We start from the raw sequence: 24,091 nt of genomic DNA on the forward strand, positions 1-24,091 counted from the left end.
AAAGAAATCAAAATACACTGACACAAAAATAAACATAGGTCTAATTAATCTAAATGACAAAAATTTAATTAATCTAACTAAAATCTAAATTAAAAACTAATTAAAAAAAAAATCTAATCCTAACAATCTAACTAAAAAAAAATCTAATTAAAATCTAATCTTAAAAAACTAATTAAAATCTAATTTTAAAAATCTAATAAAAATCTAATTTAAAGAAAAGTAATTTAAAACTAATCTTAAAGAAAAGAGGAAATTACGCAAAACTAAACTAATATAAAAGCTAACTTAAACTTAAAGTTAAAACTAATTAAAAAGGCTAACTTTAAATCTAATGAATAGAACTTTAAAACTAACGCCAAAACTACTTTAAAGAAAAAGACTCTACATGATGCATTAATTTCCCGTCTGTAGCACACTCATTAGACGTTACTTTCCTGCATATGAGTTTTCAAAGACACGATTTTGGTGTAATTTGTTTCTTTTTTGTTTAATGCCAGAACAAGGTATTTAAATTATTTCTACAGAATGCAACACCTGGATGGTAGATCAAGGATGAAACTGTTTTGAGAAATAAATGTATGAATGTGTGAGCTGTGAAGAGGGTTGTGTGGAGAGAGCAGCCAACTGCTAAATAGAAAAACACCTCAAATATAACGTATGTACCTGGAAAAAAACACCTAAATCTACAGAATGTATACCAGACATCAATATGTATGCAGCAAATGTTTAATGTTTATGCAAAAACCAGGTACGTGTTTCAAGGATGCAACGAACTACTAAAAACAAATGCCTCACACAGATGTATGCATTGGAAAGAATCTGGCAAATAAACCATTAAGGCATGTGAACTGTTCACAACATAGACTAAATAATGCGAAGGCATATGAACTATTTCAAATTTGCAAATATGTGTGAACTGATTTTAAAATGTCTCAAAGGAATGCTCTTTCAGGAAATGTCATGATTGCATAATGGGGTATGCTTCAGGTATATAACTTGCAAAATAGGGATGCAAAGACAAGGCATATAAACTAAATTGAAACCATATCACAATCTGTCCAAAACGCAACCATAATCAAGTATTGGAGTTGTTTTTTTAATTTGCAAACACATGAGCAAGACAAAGCACACAAACCATATCAGATTGAGCATGAACAATACACGTAATACACGTATTCAAAAGACAGTCTCAACCAAGACAAATAAACAACAACTATCAAGTCAAAAATCAGAACAACAAAAGGGACAAACTATTTAGGTCCCACTGAGCATGCCAATTGTAGATGGAGGAAATGGATAGAATATAAGACTCAATCTTCGAACATCCAACAGTGAAGTACCTGCAAAACACATACATGCAAATGCAAATATCTAAGCTAAAACACACATGCATGCAACAAAAATTCACTCCATTGCATTCCTATTCCTCAAGATTTTACATTTGATATATTTGCTCTCAGAAGCACTTATGCAAAAAGCTATGAGGAAATGGAGATTTGAGAATGCAAATAAAGCGGATAAGATGTCAAGACAATGGAATGCAAATTGACATAAGTTTGACGCATAAAGATGAGATGCCCAAATAAGAGGGAGGGGCTTGTTTAAATAGAATTTCTCTGGGTGAGTTCATGTTGTGGGATGAATATGGCATAATACAAGATGCGTGGTATAGGGAAGATGAGTGGTAAATGCGAAATGGTAAGTGGTAGGAGGGGATATTAAAGGGGTTTTATTAAATAAATAAAGAAATGTATATAAGGTGAATGCATGACGGCGTATAAATGAATATGATAAATGTTTTATTTAATAAATTTAATGGATAAATGATGAGATATTAATAATAATATAATAAAAGATAGAAATTATGAATAATGAATTATGGAGAAATAATAATGTAATAATAAGGACTCGCCCGATATTCGAAGAAATTTGAAATTAAATGAGGACAAATTAATGGAAATTTTTATGTGTCTACAGTATGTAGTACCAAAGTTGAAGAAATATCAAGATGTGGGCTGAAATTATCGCAACTGGCAATTTGACCTTAGGGATAAAGTGTGTTTGAAGTGTCTTCGTTTTGTGTCAAGACTAGTGATAAATTGAGCCAACTTCAGGCTTTTAGAAAAAACATACTCAAAAACATTTGGAAAGAAAGGGTCATAAAAGTCCAAAGATTGGGTTTATCTAGACCCACATTTATTTGTGCCTTTTGAGGCAACAATCTTGTATTTGTGTGCTTGCTCTGTGTTCTTGTCAAAGAAAAACAAAAAATCTACTTCCAAAAGACAAGTATTCATCCAACACAAGCATTTTCAAATCCCAACAAAGATCAACAACAAAGTGCAAAAACAAAAGTATCAAACTATATGACCATTCTTCACATCTTAAGAAAGAAGAATCTTCATCAACATGTCAACTTGAAGAGAAGACCATTAAGCTCAAAGGCTTTCATCAAAAGAAGGAAATTCTTCTATCTTAATAGACAAATCTTTGTCTCACATAGAACCTTCTTATGTCACATGCGTCTATATCTTCAAGGAAAATCAAACGAGTTTGATCAAGAGTCACTAAACTGCAGAGCTTTTACTCAATATAGAGCTTTGAGCTATCATCAAAACAAGGGAGGCAAAATCAATCTTGCCTTCTTTCCAGACATTTGTATCACATATAACTCAGCTAGGGAAGAACCACCGACCCCTGAAAGAGAAGAGGAAGAGTTTGTTCCTTTTGTAACACAGAGTTTCTATTGAAGTTCACATTTTATCCATTATCACATTCACATCTCATCAAATCCATTCCAACTCTCAAAACATCAAGAGGTTTTTGTCCTAAGTTCTATTTTTGATATTACTTGAATCAAACAAAACACATCACTTTTAGGGTGTCTCTACATCTAGGATAAACTCATCCTAAGAGGTATTTCTACGTTGGTTAAAACTAGTCTATGAGTGGATCCTCTCATTACTAGGTAGTTGGATCTGTAACACATCTCAGATCTTTCTAAACCTTATCATATCAAACATTGTCAACAAAACACAACAAGCAATTCAAGGAAGGACTTTGGTAACATCTACCTTTAGTGCTAAGAGATCCGCATGCAAAACACTTCACCAAACATCAATCTTTCATTTCATCACCAACTCATCATCATTTTCATCAAACTTCAAAAAAAACTTGTAAACAAAATGGCTCAAACCAGATCAAGGTCTAGACAACTAGAAATTGAAGAGGAAGAGGAGGAAAATATGAATAAATTCCAAGAAGCCCTTGGAGGAAATGCAAATGATGAAAATCTAAGTACTCCTACTCCTACAGCAATAGAAAGGGCACGACACAACCCTCTCTTTAATCGACTTTTTGACGAGATACTTAGGAGCAATGCTGATGCTCACTTTTCAAGACTTGCCCAAGAGGGAGCCAAGCTACCCTTTGATTTTGATATTGCCCAATTAAGGCAAGCATTAGAACACCAAAGTCGTAATGAGGAGGAAAGAGGTCAAGATCACATTAGATACAACCTTCATCAAGGAAATCCCCCACCTCCTCCTCCTCGAAATGACATAGACATGTTGCAGTAACACATCAAAAATTTAGTCCAAGAACTCCACAGTGGTGTGAAAAAAACCAGTTTTCACTTAATGATATTTGTCGCTATCCCTTTGATAGGAATCTACATATGCCACCTTTTCCATGAGGGTTTGAAACACCTAAGTTTGAAAAGTACCGAGGAAAAGGAGACCCTCGCGATCATGTTAGAGAATTTCATTCAGCTTGCCTAGAAGTGGCATATGAGGACACATACCTAATGCAACTCTTTCCTCAAAGTTTGGTAGGGAAAACCACACAATGGTTTTCCCAACTAACAGATGGCATTAGGACATTCAAAGAACTGGTCCTGAAATTCATTGCACATTACTCACATAATATTGAATGTGATATCACCATGGCCGATCTATGTAACACTAAGCAAAAACCAGGGGAGCTATTTTTCAGCTTTCCTACAACAATGGTGACAAATGTCTAGCAGGCGTTCCCTTCAGCTCCCTGAAAGAGAGCTAGTGGAAATATTTATTTCCAACTTGAACAAAGAAATGGAATTTCATTTAGACATGAAAGGTACAGATTCTTTCAATGACATTATCACACAGGGTTTAAAATGTGAGAGGGCCCTGATAAAAAAGGGGCTTATCAAAATATACAATGAACCCAAAGATGCACCTCACCCGCAATTCAACAACGATAAACCTAACTTCTGGAACAAAAACAAGAACATCATCAATGATGGGGTTGTAGATGCAAGAACTATTAAAAGTGCACAACCCGTGATTCGCTTTGCAGGGCAAAACCCCCCTCCTAAGACCAACACGACTCCTCCCCCACCAAATCAAGGACACAATGTACCACAAGAAGAACCAAGACAACACCATAAAAATTATAAACAAAAACGAACATACACTCCCTTAGGAGAACCCATTAAAATGGTGTTACGTCAGTTGGTCTCTTTAAATTTGGCAACTTTACCAAAAACATCCAATTACGAACCTCAAGTTAAACCTTCATGGTGTCGAGACAATGAACATTGCGAATTACATCAAGGGAAAGGGCATAAAACAAGCAATTGTCACAGATTGAAAGATCTTATTCAAGATCTCATTGACCAAGGAGAGATTGAGACTGAAGGCCACGACCCAAAAACAACAAACAATGATCATCTTATGTTTAAGAATCCACTTCCACCACAAGATCAAAGGGGTCCTTCCACTTCCGGGCACAACATGGATACCACTGATTATACGCGAGCTGCTTATAATTACACTGTTAATCACCTATATGATGCCAATGAACAAATTGCAACCATTACCATAAAAAATCCAAACTCTACCTACAATGTTGTTACGTGTCGTAGCAAAATCACCATCAAAGCAACTCCACAAGGCACACCTTCCATCCTAAAGTAGTATAACCTTGTGGAACAGTTAGATAAGACGCCCACACTTATCTCCATCTTAGAGATTTTGCACCCATCCCCATCTCATAAAACAATCTTGGATCAAGCTCTCCAATAGGCATTAGTCCCTGCAAATCTAAATACAAATCAATTCCAAGCTATGGTTGGAAATCTGAGGTCATCACCATGTCTCACTTTCTTTGAAAGTGACAATTCATCCTTCCAGCAACCTCATAACGCCTCACTCCATATTGAAGGATTTATCAAACAACATAAGATCAAGCAAGTCTTGATCAACAATGGAGCAGGCCTAAATATCTGTACACTACAATTGGTCACAACATTGGGGAATGCAGTTGAATCAATGGATCCCCGCAAAAAGATAACCATAAAAGCTTATGATGATGTAGGGCGTTCATCCAAAGGAGCAGTTGTGCTACCAATCCAAGTAGGCCCAGTGGTGAAGCACATCACATGTCAAGTTCTGGACCTTCCTCTTCTGTATAATTTATTGTTAGGAAGACCTTGGATACACACAATACAAGCTGTTCCATCCACCTACCACCAATGTATCAAGTTCCCTCATAATGGTGTAGAAATTACAATCCTAGGTGATGCAAATCTGAATGCATATTGTAACAATATCAACCATCAACCAAATATTACCATTCCTAACAATAGAGAAGCCACCTCATCCACCTCATACATTAGTCCAACCTCTCTTTCCAGTTCAAACACCACTATACCCAAGCAAGAGAAGCTCAAGATGAAAATGGCAGAGGAAGGTCTCGGGGAGTACAATCTCAGCCAACTCTTTTGTGTTGGACAAATGCCCGCTTCTCCTAGAACTCATGGTAAACCTCAATGGTTACTTCAAATGCCACTGGTCAAGCTAGTTTGCACTTTGATGCCTTTCATCCTTGGAAAGAGTCAAGAAGAAGAAACCAGAGATGAAGACTTAGCAGAATGAATCTATAAAGACCCAATCACTGCGGACATCCCACAAGATAAGCTTCCCATAGATCAGTATGGAAAAGGTCTTCTCATTATGCAAAGAATGGGTTATGATGGTCAGAGTGCTTTGGGACATTGCAAGCAAGGACAACATGAGCTGCTGCAGCCTGAATTGAAGCCCAAAGATAACACAGGCTTAGGCTTTCAAAAGGAGATTCTTCCTAAGCTCTGATTTAAAGGAAAACCCAACAAACCTCTATATTAGCCTAAAACTCTAAAGAGGCCACCTTTGATTATATCAGCAATACCAAGCACCATACCAACTGCCCCACTGAGGCTAAAGATCCCATCAATATCATCCACAACACCAATCATCCCACCCATCAAACCAACAACTCCATCAACAACAACAACCACATCAACACCATTAGCAGTATCAGAACCCTCAATAGTATCGACAACAACGACACTTCCAGCAGAAGCAGCAGATTCAACACTACAAATACTCCTTGTATTGGATTCATTGATCCCCATAATCCTTCCTGCAACACCCATCATTTCAATGGTACATCAACCAATCACACCTGTAGTGTTTAACTCAAAGGACATCCTAGTATGGTATAGTAATCGGAGACTGGAAAGTGAATCGGAGACTGACTCACATGAGTGGGAATTTGATTCCATCCAGCTTAATACTTCAGATGAGGAAGACGCATCACTACCTCCACCTCGCAAAGATATCCCTATTTACAGAGAAGGGTAGATAAAGACCTCTTGGATTCCTGAACTAGAAACATCTTCCACAGACCCTACATCACATCCTACACCCGATTCTAATAGGGAGAGTACCATCAATGACCTTCACCATAATGTCTTAATCCTCACTGAAACATCTCATGAACTTAACGTGATCAATGAGGTAATGCCCATTATCGATCCCGAACTCATCGAATGGAACCAATCTAATCCCCCATGCCTTGACCACTTCCAAAATGACGAGGCAATCATTGACTTTTTGGAACTACGGGATAACATACCAAGCAGGGATCGCAAAGTTGGCTTCGTCATTGAACTTAATAGTGCAACATACTTTGGGGTAGATGCCAAACCTTTCAGCTGCAAAAATATAACAATAAAATATGGATCTTCCAGTGAAAACCACACTGTGGCACTGTTTGATCCCAAAAAAGTAAAAAGAAAGAGCGTATCCAATGGTGAAAACCTCTCTGAGGTGCCAGAGGATGAAAGGTTTGACATCCTCCCTTCTAGTACACAACAGGAATGATCAACAATCCTTATTGAAGAGACAAAAGAATACAACATGGGGACTCTTGAAACTCCTCACAACATACATCTGGCATCTCTTTTAACTCCAGAGGAACAACCTAAGTTTGTTGAATTCTTCCAGAAGCATCAGATCAATTTTGCATGGTCATATGTAGACATGCCTGGTCTTGATCTTGATTTAGTCATGCATCATCTCACCGTAGAAGAAGGAGCCAAGCCTGTCAAGCAGAAACTTTGCAAGATGCATCCCCAGATTGTAGTACTAGTCAAAGCAGAACTTAAGAAACTCCTGGAGGTTGGTTTTATTAGACCAATTGATTATGTAGATTGGATATCCAACATTGTACCTGTCGAAAAACCCAATGGGGGCATCTGTATATGTATTGACTTTAGAGATCTAAACAAGGCATGTCCTAAAGATGACTTTCCCCTACCAAACATCGACATAATCATAGACCTAACCACAGGGCATGCCATGCTTTCTCTCATGGGTGGATTTTCAGGGTACAACCAAATAAAGATCGCACCAGAGGATCAACATAAGACAACCTTCACATGTCCATGGGGAACATACTGTTGGAATGTAATTCCTTTTAGTCTAAAGAGTGTAGGAGTGACCTATCAAAGAGCAATGACAACCATATTTCATGATATGATGCATACCATAATGGAAGATTATGTTGATGACTTACTGGAAAAATCACTCACAAGAGAAGGTCATTTGGAAATATTAGATAAAATCTTTGACAAACTAGAACAATATAATGTTTGATTCAACCCAAAGAAATGTGTCTTTGGAGTAACCTCAGGGAAGCTTCTAGGATACATTGTCTCAAGCAAAGGCATTGAGGTCGATCTTGCAAAGGTCAAAGCAATCATGGACATGCCACCTCCATGGAACATCAGTCAGCTAAGGACATTACAAGGACGACTACAATCCATCCGAAGATTCATTGCACAATTGGTAGATAAGTGTCACCCCTTTACACACTTATTACACAAGAACATCTGCTTTCAATGGGATACCAAATGCCAACAAGCATTCTAGATGCTTAAAGACTATCTCATGAATACACCATTGTTGATCCCACCGGATCCGAGTAAACCTTTATTACTCTATATTTCAGGAACAAATACAACATTGGGAGTACTACTGGCTCAACACAATGCAAAAGAGAAAGAGTGTGCTATTTACTACATCTATCGCACACTGGTCGGCTATGAACTCACTTACACCCCTATCGAGCGAGCTTGCCTAGCAATAATCTTGGCAGCCACTAAACTGAGGCACTATCTGTTAACACATAAAGTACAACTCATTGCCAAGATTGATCCACTAAAATAATTACTTAGCAAAGCAGCATTGACTAGTCGCTTGGCCAAATGGGTGATGATTCTAAGTGAATTTGACATCGACTATGTGGACCGTAAGGCTATCAAGGGTCAATTTATTGCAAATTAGTTGGTCGATGCACCTCTCGTAGGTGATCATCCTCTCATTTCCAATTTTCTAGATGAATAAATCTTCATGATCACAACAACACAACCATGGAAACTGTACTTCAATGGTTCATACACTAGGCATGGCTCGGGGGAAGGCATTCTGTTTATCACACCTCAAGGTGACAACATCCCGAAGTCTTACATGCTCACATTTCCATGCACGAACAACATAGCAGAATATGAGGCCTTGATCACAAGACTCCGACTAGCCATATAATGGAATTGAAAGAGTTACAGATATATGGCAACTCCCAACTAGTCATCCGACAAGTAACTGATGAATATCAGACCAAGGATGACAAACTCCTACTATACAAGCAAATGGTGGACAGTCTACAAGAATCATTTACTACTATCACCTTTGAGCAGATACCCAGAGATTAGAATCAAGCTGCTGATGCTATGGCTACCATTGCATCTCTCCTAGATCTTCCTCAGAATTCAACACGCTACGAGTTCTTGGTAGAACAACTTTGGATTCTCGCTTATGATATCCCTGAATCTGAGATGATATGTCACCTTTTTGGTTCTGAATCCCCATGGTACGGCGAGTTCTACACCTACCTCTGTGATCACACACTTCCTCCTAACTAATCTAATAACTAATGTAAAACCTTCATTCGCCAAACCGCTTGATATACCATTATTGTTGAAACCCTATACCGACGCAGTCTTGATGGTACTCTCCTTTGATGTCTGGAACAGAGTGAGATAAAAAAGTCCTTGGAAGAGGTACATGAAGGAATTTGTGGAACTCATGCAAGCAGTCCTTCACTAGCTAAGAAGATCATACGCGCTGGATACTATTGGCCATCCATGGAAAAAGATTCATACTACTTTGTCAGAAAATGCAAGAAGTGCCAAGTTCACGGAGACCTGATACATACACCAACACAAGAATTGCAACCAATAACAAAACCATGGCCTTTTTGTCAATGGGGACTTGACCTTGTGGGTAAGATTCATCCATCTTCATCCAATGGCCACAAATGCATTATTACAACCACCGAATACTTCACAAAGTGGATCAAAGTTGTTCCAATTACCCAAGTCACTGGAAAGCAGATCACCTCATTCATCCTTAATTACATCATCTTCCGGTATGGTGTACCCATGTCCATCATCATATATAATGGTCTTCCTTTCAAAAATTAGGATGTCCGTGAGCTCTATGAGAAGTTTCACATCCAACACTACTTTTCCACTCCCTATTACCCACAAGGCAATGGTCAGGCTGAAGCATCAAACAAAAGCATATTGAGAATCCTCAAGAAGACAGTCAATGATGTTGTCCATGATTGCCATGTTCAATTAAATCTAGCACTATGGGCGTATCAAACTAGCATTCAAACCCCTATAGGCGCAACTCCCTAATCATTGGTCTATGGTGAAGAAGCCATCCTTCCTATCGAGGTCGAGATACCATCTCTATGGGTTTCCTTGCATAATCTCATAGATAATGAAGCATACATAGTATCACATCTTCAAGACTTAGAGCTACTTGATGAGAAATGACAAGCTGCATACAATCACCTCAAAGCCTATCAACAGTGCATGAGCAAAAGCTATAATCATTGAGTTAAACCTCATACATTTGAGGTAGGTGATCTTGTTCTAAAAGAGAATCCTTGAAACCAACCAAACAGAGAAGATCAGGGAAATTTTGAATCAAATTGGCTGGGTCCATATGTTATCACTATTGTATTTGGGTCTGGGGCATATCAGTTGGCTACTTCAGAAGGAGAACCGCTAGCAGATCCAATCAACAACATGCACCTCAAATGGTTTTATACAAACATACTAGAAAAACACCAAAAACATTCAGATAAATGTCCTCAAGAAAATACAAAAAAAATCAAAATAGTAAAGAAAAATCATGCATCCAAATGGTGAACAACCACTTTGGTGGCACCTTGGGTAAGTGCGTTGGTGAAAACCTGGTAAACATGTGCCACTCTTAAAGGCCATGGCTCCATTGTCTTTCGGACTTGTTGCATTCACATTCATTTCATCCATTCATCCATCAGTCAAAGCCATGGCTTGCTATTAATCTGTAGTCAAGGATAGTACTTCATGCGTCTTGCATCCTGCTTTTCCATAGTCATGTCTAAACTAGGGGCAATGCCCTTCATCTATTTGATGGAAGTGGATTCTATATTACTGATGATTCATTAAGTAAAACATTCAAAAAAATGTCTCACAAAATACCAAAAATATTCAAAACAATCACAAAATACCAAAAACATCCAAAAAACACTCACAAACTCCAAAAACATGATAAAACATAAAAAATCAATCAAAAACATGACAACGCATTGTACATACGCATCCAAGAAGATACCAAACAAACATTATGAAATACTCAAATGATGATCACTTATCATACCAACCAAACAATCAACATCGACACGCCAACTGTCTTAACAAGGATGCATCCTTCCTTACCAAAACAAAGACATGCTAACATTTTCTTTGACAAGAAAATTTCGTTTAAGCTATCAAGTACTTGGTTGGTTTTTAGGTTATTTACTCATTTATATCAGGGTCTTACGCTACTCTGGGATATCCACAAGTGATTAGAGTGGCCATGATGGTTCCGAAGTATCATTTTTGTTTGTGTATCTTCTGTAAACTATTCCAATGAAGTTCTAGGGCATGTACTAATGGTGTCTACATGGGAAGTTCACTAAGCTACATGATCATATGCAAAATATAGTCATAGGATCACTAAGGCTTGCTGACTACATCGTATACCTTGACCATATGAGCATGAACCATTATGGAGGGTCCATATTCTTTATTCTTTATTTACGTTGTTTGTTTGTAGGGACAAAGCTCCATCCTTGGTTCCCACTGCCTCGTCCAAGATTGATACTACCATGCTCAATGATGAAAATAAAACACTATGGATTGTCATTTCATCTCATCTGTTTATATTGCATTCCGTTGCATGTCACCCATCCATTTGATCATTCATTACTCATACACATGGTTTTATATGCAAGTGTGAACAATATTTAATATGAGAAGTTATTTGAAAAGTGAATTGGTCTTGGATACAATCACAACAGAGTTCTTTAATACATCATCAGTGCATCATGCAAAAGTCTACACAACCTTGCATTCATCTATCATGAGCACATCAACATTTCATTACATTTAGATTCATTTAAATGTACCTAGTTCATTCTCATATGCTTGCATATAGGTGCATTCTTAGCCATTCATTAGAGTGCATTTCATATCATTTAAATCACATTTAATACACATAGTTCATTATCATATACTTGCATTAGTATCATTACATCATTTCATCATTGCAAACTCGTGACATTTAGATTCATTTATATGAAAAATTCTCATCATTGCATTTATTACCATTATTAGCCATTACTATGTATTCATGTAGTATTATTCACAACTCATCATTCATTATCATTTAAACTTGTTTACCATACATTTGTTTAGATTTCCATAGTTGCATACATTCATCTATCCATTAGTTAAGTGCATTCATTTATCCCTCTAGTATATTCTTATACTCATTCATTAGCATTTTACAATAAAATTAATTTAGGATTTATTAGAATGCATTCATTATCCTTTTAATTGCATTAAGGTGCAGTTATTCATTACCCATGAGTTGCATTATCATTTCACTTAGCTATATTTTATCAACATTTAGATCATCACATATAGCACCATTTGCTTCAACATTGGTTTATACATTTTACATATGCATTCATTTAGAAATCATCATATAAACATTTGTTCATTCATATTGCATTCATTTTAACCATCTAGATACATTTACATAAATCATTCATACATTGCATCAAACATCATTGCATATCATTATATTATCAATAGAAAATACAAAGTACCATCATTAGTATCATTTCATTATGCATACATCATCGGCATCATGGCATTACATACAATCAAGCATTACACCAACACATCATGCATACATATAAATCTGCATCCACATGTTAGTACCACATTCATAAAACATGCATATAAACATCATGTAGGAATAAATCATGCATATAAACATACATATAGGAATCATCTCATATATGCATACATATAACAAGTACAAATATCCATCTAAGCATACATCATAGATCATCACCCTGCATAAAACCATACATATCATCAACATGCATATCATCACAAAATATGGGATCTCCTCATATATCATATCATATCACCAAAAACATACATGTATCAGAGTACAATGAAGTCCAAAATATCGACTACCAAGAGCCATCCAAGACACAATCCAAAAATGACAAGTATGATAAAATACAAAAAGCTCTCTCAAATGCCACTTTGACCAGATGTTGCACCCCCATCACCACCTGCTCCCCCACTTTCCCCTGCACCACCTGATCTATCTCACTGTGGAGGACCCATTACACCCCCACTTCTCTACATCCTCTAAGTCTGCTATGATCTCTCCCAACATATCTGTGAATAACTCAGTTCTTGTCGACCAGATGGCACCTCCTGCTCATATAGGCCCCGCCAGTAATCAACCTCTGCACCTGCTCTTCGTAACTCCCTCGCCAATGCATCCATAATAGGCCCTTGTCCCTACACTCCCTCCAAGGCTCACACTCTCTCCTGTAACTCGAGCACCCTGTCCACAGCCTGATCTCTCTCCCGCAACACTACAATTAGCTCTGACTCTCATGCAAATAGCTGCGCATCTTTAGCTACCACCTCTGCCTCCATATCCTATAGTCGATTCTGCAAAACTAGTATCATATGATCTCGTAGATCTCCACCACCTGTAGCTCCCTCCCCTATATCCATAGGTGCCTCTCTAGTGGCTCCCTCTCCAGTGGCTCCGTCCCTTGTCTCCATAGGTACCTGTCCCTCCCCCGCATCCTTGCCACCTAATCTGACACCTCCCTGCATCAAAGGTCCCTGCAATAGCCGCAAAGGCTACCCACCTCTCCCTCTTTGCTATAACCATCCACCACCCCTACCTCCACCTCCTCCAAAACCCCCACACCCTCCTCCTCCTCCTCCATCACCACCTCTTCCATCCCCACCACCACCATCTCCTCTCCCTCGCCCACCTACGCGACCTCCTCTCCTCCTCCGTCTCTATCTCCTCTCCTCCTCAAAAGATGTAATAGGCTCTGCTGGATTTGAAATCTGAGGAATTAGATGTGCTGCAATGTACTGAGTGTATTCATTTGACACCCCTACATCTACCATCCTTGACCTCATCTGCCATGGTCTCACCTGTAGCATGCGAAACTCTACCAAATCCTAATCATAGGGTAATACTAGCCCCCATAAGAACCTCTCTCATACGACCCGTGCATACGACCCGTGCATACTCTCCCGATCCACTAGGCAATCCCTGCCTCCATCCAAACTATCTTAGTACTCACCCTAGAAGCTGTCTCTCCACATTGTAGGATGTCCTACCAATGAGGTACTGTGTCATAAACACATACGGCAAGGCCTCTGCATCATCCTCCCAGGGCTCACACTCAATGTATGACCTCCAGATCACGGTATCTAAATCATCTAGTGCTCACTACCACCACTCTAACTTCCCTAGGTGGGGCTGACTCGTCATACCTCCATACATATATACATATGGCTGGTCCATTTCTTTGAATCTCAGACTCGTAGGTCGCATCATAGGAAGGTGCTCCCACACCCAAATACAAAGTAGAGTGATCCCTACTCCCAATGAGCTCACCTCTTGGTATACTACCTCATGTAGCTCCTGATATAAGTGCGATAGCATGCATGGTCCCCATGCAAACTGGGTCCCCTCTGTCATCATCTGCTCGATCACCTGACCCCACCCAATGACCAGTCCATACGATCGTCGATCTGGACATAGCACTCCCCCAACAATACCTAATAAAACATACGGTAGTGGCTCATACAAAGCAGCTATATCCTCCCATGCTATCAAGCCATTGTGAATAAATACATCCTCATCAAAGAATATATGCACTACTACTGTCCCCCAATCTCGGTCATACATCACCAGCTCTCCTCGAATAGGAATGTGTAGGATGTGCCATACATCCTCCAGTGTAACTGTCATCTCCCCCTGCGCTAAGTGAAACGTGCATGTCTCACTATGCCACCACTCTGCCTATGTTGTGATCAAACCATGATTCGTTTGAATCACAGACATATACATAACATCATACAAGCTTGTCACTACAATACAATCCACTTCGGCCTTTGTTAATCGATCACGCAACACCTGTGTGGCGAGATGCCTCTCGCGCAACTATAAGATGCGAAGATCCTCCTACACACATGCATCAACCATCATCATCAGTTGTTTTGTTTGAAACTTTCTTAAGTTTAAACCTAGACTATCAACAAATACTCTGATCAAGTATCTTCGGGTCTCAATAGGTAAGCAATCATGGCACACCTAGGCTACAACATGCATTTACCCTAATGACCTAAGTCTCATCAGGGCTGCTATAGTTCAAAACAACTCTCAAAATCATATCTCCATCCATCCACCATTGGCATAAGGAGATTCTTTTTCAACACACTGGGGCATCTACCTTCCTAAACAAAGGTGCTACTTTGCACACAATAGCGCTAATATTCTGACAATTGCGCTAAATCCACTACCCAATAGCATTAAACCAACAATAGCGCTAAATCAACTATACAATAGCACCACATCAAAACAAAAGCACTACAAGCCATACTCACTAGAGCTAAACCAACAACATCACTAAAACAACTATACCATAGCGCTAGCCTTGACAAAAGCACTAAATCCACTATGCCAAAGTGCTATAGCGGCACAATAGCGCTAAAGAAATTGACAACAGTGCCAAAACACAGTTTTAGTGCTATTGTTCTGACTCAACTTAGACACGCTAAAAAACCTATCAAAAATGCATAAAAATCAAAAATTCAAATTCACATATTGCTGGTTCGTAGTCGTCTAGCCGCTGGAATCGACAAACTCGCTCTAGCCGATGATCTGCTATAGGAACCAACATCCTGATTGTTGCTTTCTCTTTCAAAAGGTCACTATCAGAGCTCTTAAAATCAATATGGAGATGAATGCAAATGAGCCTATTTTCACCCCTTCATCCCCATATATACCCTTCACTGTAAACCTACTTTTACCCCATTCACCACCGTGGTCCCCGTGAACTTCCAGAGCCTCCCATTTCTCCATTTTATCTCCGATTTCTTCTATTTTTTCACTAGTATTGCTAAATTCTTCTCTTCTACCACCCCACCCATTTTCATTCTTTTTTGAGAGATCGCTCGATTTTTCAGAATTTTCGGCCCATCTCTGGAGAGGGCATACCACCCATTAAATTAACATTTTATGGGGCATATTTCTTCACACCTATTTTGCTTTCTTTGAAACAACACAATAATTTAATCCCCTTTCCTCTTTTAAATAAATTAAATAAAACATTTATTTGAATCATTAAATTCCCCCCACTTGCATTCTCCTAAAAATGCAACTTGCACGTATTTGTTGAAATAAATGAATTTTATTTTAATAAAAATCCTATTTTCCCTCATCCACCAAACCCACTTGCAATCCTAATCCCCTTCTAGATTCTTCTAACCCCTTCCTAATTAAGCCTAATCCATCCCTTAATTATTGTCACATTCCTAAGCAACTTGGAGTCACTTCTCAAAGACTCCAAAGTCTTTGAAAAACATTTAATTCTTTGTGTCCAACAAGCTAACCTCTAAAGTCTTCCAAACCACTAATGACTCTTACATGGCCATTGATGGCTCTTACATAACCATTTATGGTTAAATCCACTTGCACCTATGGTTAGGGACTTTGACCCCTAAACTCAACCCTCGTGTAACCCATGTGTCCCCTCAAGCATTTATTGCTAACTCTTGCACAAGAGTTTATCCATTGGATAAAGACATTATTTATTTGATAATGACTTTATTCTTTCAACTCAACATTAACCTTACCTCCCAAGTTAACCTTCAGGTCATGTCAAGCATTTAATGCTTATTCCCTCTCCTCTCAACCCATCTCATGTTGATACTTGTCAACATGGGATTGGGTTGAAAGCCCTCTCATGGATTGAATATCATTCAATCCTGACCCTTGTTGAGATTACTCAATCTCAACCCTCCATTGCTCCATTTTTTCTATAAATAGAGCCCATGTCTTCATAATCCTGATCCTGAAAACTTGTATGCATTTACATTATAGTCATTTTTAGAGAGCATCAATTATATTCACTCTTTTAGTTTAAAATCAACACTAGCTAGTTAGATAATCTCTCATTTTTAGCTATTGTTTGCACCTGCATAGCATTTAGATTAATCATTTTCAATCTTGAATCTCCATAAGGCATCCATAGAGCAAAACGATACTGAGAGCTACACTAATTTGGAACTTGGAGAGGAGAGGAACCAGGGAGGAGGAGCTACAAGCATGGTGGAAGACATTTGGAGATGTCTTCTTGCATTTGTTTTCATAGTTAAATGCTTCATTATGTTTTTGGTGTCTCTCTTGGTATGCCTGCTTAGATTAGTCTTAAGTTGATTAACACTAACATTTCTCTTTGTTTGTTGTGTTTCTTATGTGTTATACGACCACAGGTTCTTGTCTAATAACCTCCCATTTTGCAGAGCATCAGTACATGTAGCTAGAATTGAAGCTGTTAGACTATTTCTTGCCTATGCAGCATATAAGAACTATAAGGTCTATCAAATGGATGTTAAATATGCATTTTTGAATGCTGAACTTGAGGAAGAGGTATACATTGGACAACCTGATGGTTTTTCATTAACAGATGATAAACATATGGTTTGTAGGTTAAGGAAAGCTTTATATGGACTGAAACAAGCTCCTAGAGCTTGGAATGCAAGGTTGGATAAATATCTTTTGAAGCTTGGTTTTACTAAAGGCAATGCTGACAGTAATTTATATTGCAAAATCACTGATGATGATATTCTGATTATTGAAGTATTTATTGATGATATCATTTTTGGAGGTGAAGATAAATTGTGCATGAAATTTTCTAACAACATGAAGAATGAATTTGAAATGTCCATGATTGGTGAGATGAGATTTTTCTTAGGTTTGCAGATTACTCAAACTAACAAAGGCATTTTTATTTGTCAAACTAAGTATCTCAGGGAATTGTTGAAGAAGTTTGGCATGGATAATTCCAAACTGGTAAGTACTCCTATGGTGACAAGTGAGAAATTATCTATCAAAGACACATCTGCACCAGTAAATTCAACAAGGTATAAGTCTTGATGAGGCTAGGATGTGTTATTTCTTTTACCCTTAATTTGCCACTATTTGTCATTCCTATGGTATCCATGTCATTCTTGTCACCATTTGGTAAGGAAGGAAAGAGGGAATTCAATAAATATAAAATAAAAGTCAAAACCAAAATTATGAGCGAAAATCGTGGTTATTTACTAACACAATTGTTTAATTGCCATAACAGGGGATCTATAGGTGGACAGGTACTTGGAAGAAAGGATTGCTTGGCGCATGGATCATGTGAATGAGAGAACGACATGAAAGTGATTTATTTTTGACATATAGTTTTGATATAATCTTGAAATGGCATAGACTTGTTGAAGTTGTTATATTGTTTTGAATCGGTGGCCTGTGGTCCTAGATTAGTTGATGGCTATCATTTTGTTTTATATAAAACAAGTTTCATGGTTACAATCCCGTAATCAGTTAGAGATAATATTAGTAAGCAGTGTTATATAAATATGTATGGGATTGTTCAAAAGGATAACCAGATAATATATGAAAAACATTGTTGTTCCAATTATTATTCTCTGATTGCGAATGCATGGTTTGAAGTAACAAGCATTGATATTTTTAGCACTTGGTGACCGAGAAGGTAGGGCCCCCTTGCTCGCGTTATTAGGTGACTTCATTATAAGTGTGAAGTGAGTAATTTTATGTTCTGTTCATGTGATTTATGTTTATTGTTTATAATGATAATTGTGTGATTATGTAAACAACTTAGTTTAGATTCAACATAGTATTGTTTGAAGGAATTGTGAGTTTGCAGAACATTTAATAATCCACACAGCAGGACATATTTTTATTTGATTTGTAATTCACAAGTCTAATCGGAAATTGTAGAATAAGGAAAATATCTCAGTTCAGAAATCAAGTTATATCCATCTGAACTTATGTTTGATCTGATTGAATGAGTTGTGATTTAGAATTCTGATACTCAGACAAATGCACATTTAAATCAATAGGCTGTGACTCATAATTCTAGTATTCTTACATACTGTTCCACTTCCTGTCACTACCGTGACAAGAAGCAGAACCATCTTATTTTCACTCCTAGATTGCTAAGCAAAACATAGTTGAATGTTCTAAGTTGGTGTTTATAAGGTAGGTGTTTAAGTAAAGAGACTTGATTGAAAGTGTGTGACTTAAGTTTAAATATTTTAAGTGTGAGATTTAATTTGTTCGTGAATGAGCCTTAGATTTGTTCTTGGAATAAGCGTGTAAATTAGAAATGCATTCATAATCACTTAACATACTATCTTCATCCCTTGAGAAAATAGCCACTATACCTCTCATTAGTTTATGAATCCCGGATTGACACTTTTAGGTGTAACTGAGGGTGCTTGCATCAAATTAGTCCTAAGATAATCCAAAGAATCAAACCACAGTTTTATCCTACATTTTTGGCACTGCTACCGGGGAGAGGTATTAAAGGCATGAAGTCGTAGTAAGTTAAGATAGGAACAGTGCACCTTAGTGAAAGCTTGAACAATTGTTGACCTTGCTTGAGCTAGTACCTTAGGTTTGCATTGTAGTAATTCATCTAGGTGCATGAATAGAGCTAGAGATAGTAAAGGTAGATTTGTTGAGAAGCAAGAATCAACTTCAGAAAAATCAAAAGGTAAGTCCAAAATTTTGAGTCCTCAAACATCTTTCAAAGGAAAACAAATACAAAAAGAGAACTCGCAACAAGAAATACAATTGAAAGGGGAAGTCAAAGACAATAAAGAAGTTGATGGTCCATTGAAAGACATGTCTAGTGAACCAGATCTAGAAAAATGCACCATTGAGTCTACTCTTGTAGAGGCTCTAGTGGAGCAATCTCTAGAGTCCTTAGAGGAAGCATATCAAAGGGTTGCCAAATAGTTCAACGAGTCCTACGACTTAAGAGCAGGTTCATCTTTGGTAAATAACAAGCCAACTATAGTTGTTTATACTCCTTGGGCAATAGACATCATGGGTGATGCTAATAATAATAATGGGGAAAACTTGGGTGGACACTTGAGAGGTCAAAACCAAGGAAATAATAATGAAAGGGCATTAGTAAACAATGAACCTATTTCTTTTGAGTTCCCCATTGAACACCCGGATGAGGACACCCCCATGAAAAACATTCCTCATTCTGCATTACCTATTTTCCGTGGTTTATCTATTGAAGATCCTGACATATTTCTGTTTGAATTTGAAGTCTTATGTAATAGCTATGATTATAGGCATGATGCTCAAAAGCTTAAACTATTTCCAGATACACTCAAGGATGCAACATTGCGATGGTTTATGAGCCTGCGAAACATCTGAACTTGGGATGAGATGAAATGGTTGTTTATGGACAAATATCAAGATTATTGCAAAACCAAAGACATGTGGGATGAAGTCTTTCGCATGAACCAAAAGGAGGATGAATCTGTGGAAGATTACCTGGAACATTTCATATTCAGTCTTCAATGATCAAGATAGCCAGGACTCACTCCTGACACTACTAAAATGTTATTTCTTAGAGGAATAAGGGATGAGACTATGGATGCTTTAAATTTAATGGGTAAAGGAAATATTTCAAAATTGAGTTTTGATGATATTATTGAAATTTGCAGGATTTACTCCAGGTCTCAACGTCCCCTAAGGAGTCACTCTAGTAGGTTGCCTACTTCAAGAGGAGTATCAGGTATTTCGAAACGCGAAATGGGTAATCTACTTGAGGATCTTAAAACCGATTTATTAAATCATATGGGAAAACATATAGACACTTTGTATACCCGCAGGAAACAGGAAGAAGCAGAAAAGGCTTTAGCAGTATATTGTCCTACATGCCATAAAAAGCATGGTCCTGAGGATTGTCCATATAATAGAATGAATATTTCATCCCTAGAGGAGGCAAGTAAGAATTCTACCTTAAGACCTTTTCCAGAAGGACTAGCTAGTATGGAATATGCTGAGGAACCTATATATTTTATGGCCCCATGACGTCCTTTTCCACCAAGAGCAATGCAACCAGGTTTCCCTAATGAGTATTTTCTTAGTCAAAGTCAAACCTTCCCCAATTCAAATACATGGTATCAGGCCTGGCAACAACCTTCATCCTATCCTCAGTGGTCCCAAAATTACCAGTTCGAAACTTAACCATGGCAATAGGCATGGAGGCCGCATGCACCACCACCTACATCGTATCCACAACCATACCCCCAACCCTATCCACCTCAAACTCAATTTCCACCTCCACCTTTAATAAATCCTTATCAACAACCACAACAATTCCTTCCACCTATTCCATCATCCTCCTCTAATCCGCTACCTAACCCACCACAACCACCAAAGACAACATCAATGCCCACTCAACCAAATCCCAATCCTAATAATAAGCCATCCCAACCCGTGTATAATAATGAGGTGGCAGCTTATCCCACTTATCTGGTTAATACAATAGAACTAGAAGGAGTACAATTGAGGTCAGGAAAAGCCCTCCAAGGTCCCACAATCACAGAAATAAATGAAGAACTTGAAGTAGAGTCCGAAAAAGAACCTCCATTTCCTGACCGGTTGCTTTCTAAAGCTATACAAAAGGAACCTATGCAAACTGAATTCGATCTCATTAATGAACTCCGCAATGTTAACATTAAGATTCCTTTGTTATTCTAGTGTATAATAAAATAGTTCGAGAGTTATGTACATGAAGGCAAAAGAAGAAAGAAGATCCAAAAACTGTTCAAGTTATTGGGCAATTGGCGGATCTTATGCTTGACAATTTGACAATTCCTAAATATGCAGATCTCGGAAGCATAGTCATCCAGGTAAGCATTGGTAAGATTACTATACCTAATACACTTGTGGATTTGGGTGCTACAATTAATGCGATGACTAATGAGACCAAAACAAAATTATCTCTTGAAGGACCTAGGCCCACACCTATAGTTCTCCAGATGGCTGATCGTTCACTGGTCAAGCCTGAAGGGGTTATTGAAGATGTGGTCCTTGCAGCCGAAAGTTAAGCTGGGGGAATATCCCTTAATCTTAGGACGACCTTGGCTAGTTGCCGCTAATGCTTTTATCAACTGTCGGTTAGGTAATATGGTTATCTCTAATGGAGAACAAACTAAGCAAATAACACTATATCCACCTGCTCAACCCCTATTAGAAACAAAAGATCCTATTTGGGTTGATAGTGACTTGGAAGATTCCTTACCGGTCCTAACTATTGAACAAGCATATGCTTTTGAAGAACCCACAGAGGATAACCTTCTTGTTAATTTTCTTCAGAATAGGTATGGGTCGAATGACTTTTTAGACAACTTGGTTTTTCCCTCGCATATAACTACTAGTTTTCCCTTTGGAAGTTTTCCTCTAGTAGGTGGTTCTTGGTCCATTCAATACTTTTTCATATTACATCAAGTGTTACCTCACCAGTGTTTGTATAGTCCATTACTATCTTTAGAAAGTCATGGTTCATCACAAGTGTTAGCTCTCGATTCCCCTATACAGTCACAACCTATGGAGATTTTACCAGGTCATACCCTTAATATTAATCCACAGTTAAGTCCAGAACAGATTAAGGACCTTATTACCATGCTTAGGGACAATAAAGCCGCATTTTCTTGGGAGTACCAAGATATGCGTGGTATCCATCCCGACACTTGCACACATCACATCTACATTGAGGATGAGATTCATCCTCTCAAACAACCACAATGAAGACTTAACCTTGTTTTGTGGGACATAGTCAAGGAGGAGCTACAGAAATTGTTAAATGTTGGTTTCATCTATCCTATTTCGGATAGCAGGTGGGTATCTCTCTAGTAGTGGTACCTAAGAAAAATGGTAAGTGGTGTATTTGTGTCGATTACACAACTTTAAATAAAGCAACTAAAAAGGACCATTTTCCATTACCATTTATTGATCAAGTTTTGGACACTCTTGCAGGGAAACAATTCTTCTCATTCTTGGATGGATTTAGTGAATATAATCAGATCCATATAGCGACTGAAGACCAAGATAAGACCACCTTCACTTGTCCCTAGGGGACATTTTCCTACAATGTGTTTCCATTTGGATTATGTAATGCCCCAGCTACCTTTTAGCGGGCTGTGCTAAGTATTTTTGCTGACCTTGTGAATGATTGTGTAGAAGTTTATATGGATGACTTTATAGTTCATGGCAATACTTATGAAGAGGCAAAATCAAACTTAGAGAAAGTGCTTAAAATATGTATAGATACTAATCTATCTTTAAGTCATGAAAAGTGTCACATTCTTATGACTGAGGGCATTGTGTTAGGACATTTCATTTCTTCTAAAGGTATTCAAGTTGATCCTAAAAAGGTCCAGACAATTCAAGACCTACCTACACCATCCAGTCCAAAAGATGTTAGGAGCTTTCTTGGCCATGTTGGGTATTACCGATGATTTATTCAAAATTTTAGCAAGATTGCCTCTCCTTTGTTTGCTCTTTTAGCTAAAGATGTTGTCTTTTCTTAGACGCTTGAGTGTCAGGAGTTTTTTGAGACTATTAAAACCAAGCTTGTGACCACCCTAGTCCTTAGAGGTCTGAATTGGGAGTTGCCATTTCACATCCATACCGATGCCTCTGACTCTTCTATGGGCGTAGTGCTTGGACAGAAAGAAGACAATCTCTTTTATTCTATTTACTACATCAGCAAGAACTTCACAGGCGCAGAAGTAAACTATACGGTAACTGAAAATGAGTTTTTAGCTGTTGTTTATGCTATTAATAAATTTCATCATTATATTACCAGATATAAAGTGTTTTTTCATACAGATCATTCAGCAATTCACTTTCTAAAGAATAAACCAGTAGTCACTGGTAGAGTCATTAGGTGGTTGCTTTTATTACAAGAATTTGATGTCACTATACTTGATAAGCTTGGTCGATAAAATGTGGTTACAGCTGTCGGACAATGAGCCCACTCCAGTTGATGACACCTTTCTAGATGAACACCTCTTTGCGATCTCCACACAGAGCCCCTAGTTTGCTGATATTGCTAGCTACTTGGTCACATGCAAGTTCCCTCCTCACTTTTCTCCTCGTGAATGTTGAAAGTTGGTGGGTCTCAGTAGACAATATACCTAGATTAATGGTTTACTATTTCGTACTGGCATAGACAA

The 24,091-nt window shown here is 38.0% G+C and overlaps 1 protein-coding gene across 1 annotated transcript; it reads left to right on the forward strand.

The window, feature by feature from the left end:
• The first annotated feature begins 21,299 nt into the window (after positions 1-21,299).
• LOC131078697 (uncharacterized) lies at positions 21,300-21,961 on the forward strand. The gene is made up of 2 exons (XM_058016468.1): positions 21,300-21,601; positions 21,649-21,961. Exons 1-2 carry the CDS (start codon positions 21,300-21,302, stop codon positions 21,959-21,961), a joined length of 615 nt encoding a protein of 204 aa, XP_057872451.1.
• The last annotated feature ends 2,130 nt before the right edge of the window (positions 21,962-24,091 follow it).

Source organism: Cryptomeria japonica, chromosome 2, assembly GCF_030272615.1.
Source record: "Cryptomeria japonica chromosome 2, Sugi_1.0, whole genome shotgun sequence".
NCBI classification, from domain to species: Eukaryota; Viridiplantae; Streptophyta; class Pinopsida; order Cupressales; family Cupressaceae; genus Cryptomeria; species Cryptomeria japonica.

Coding starts and splice junctions, on each gene's coding strand:
- LOC131078697 (XM_058016468.1), top strand. CDS start 21,300: ATGCCCACTCAACCAAATCCCAATCCTAATAATAAGCCATCCCAACCC. Junction 21,602..21,648: donor GTTAACATTAAGATTCCTTT/GTTATTCTAGTG, acceptor ATGTACATGAAG/GCAAAAGAAGAAAGAAGATC.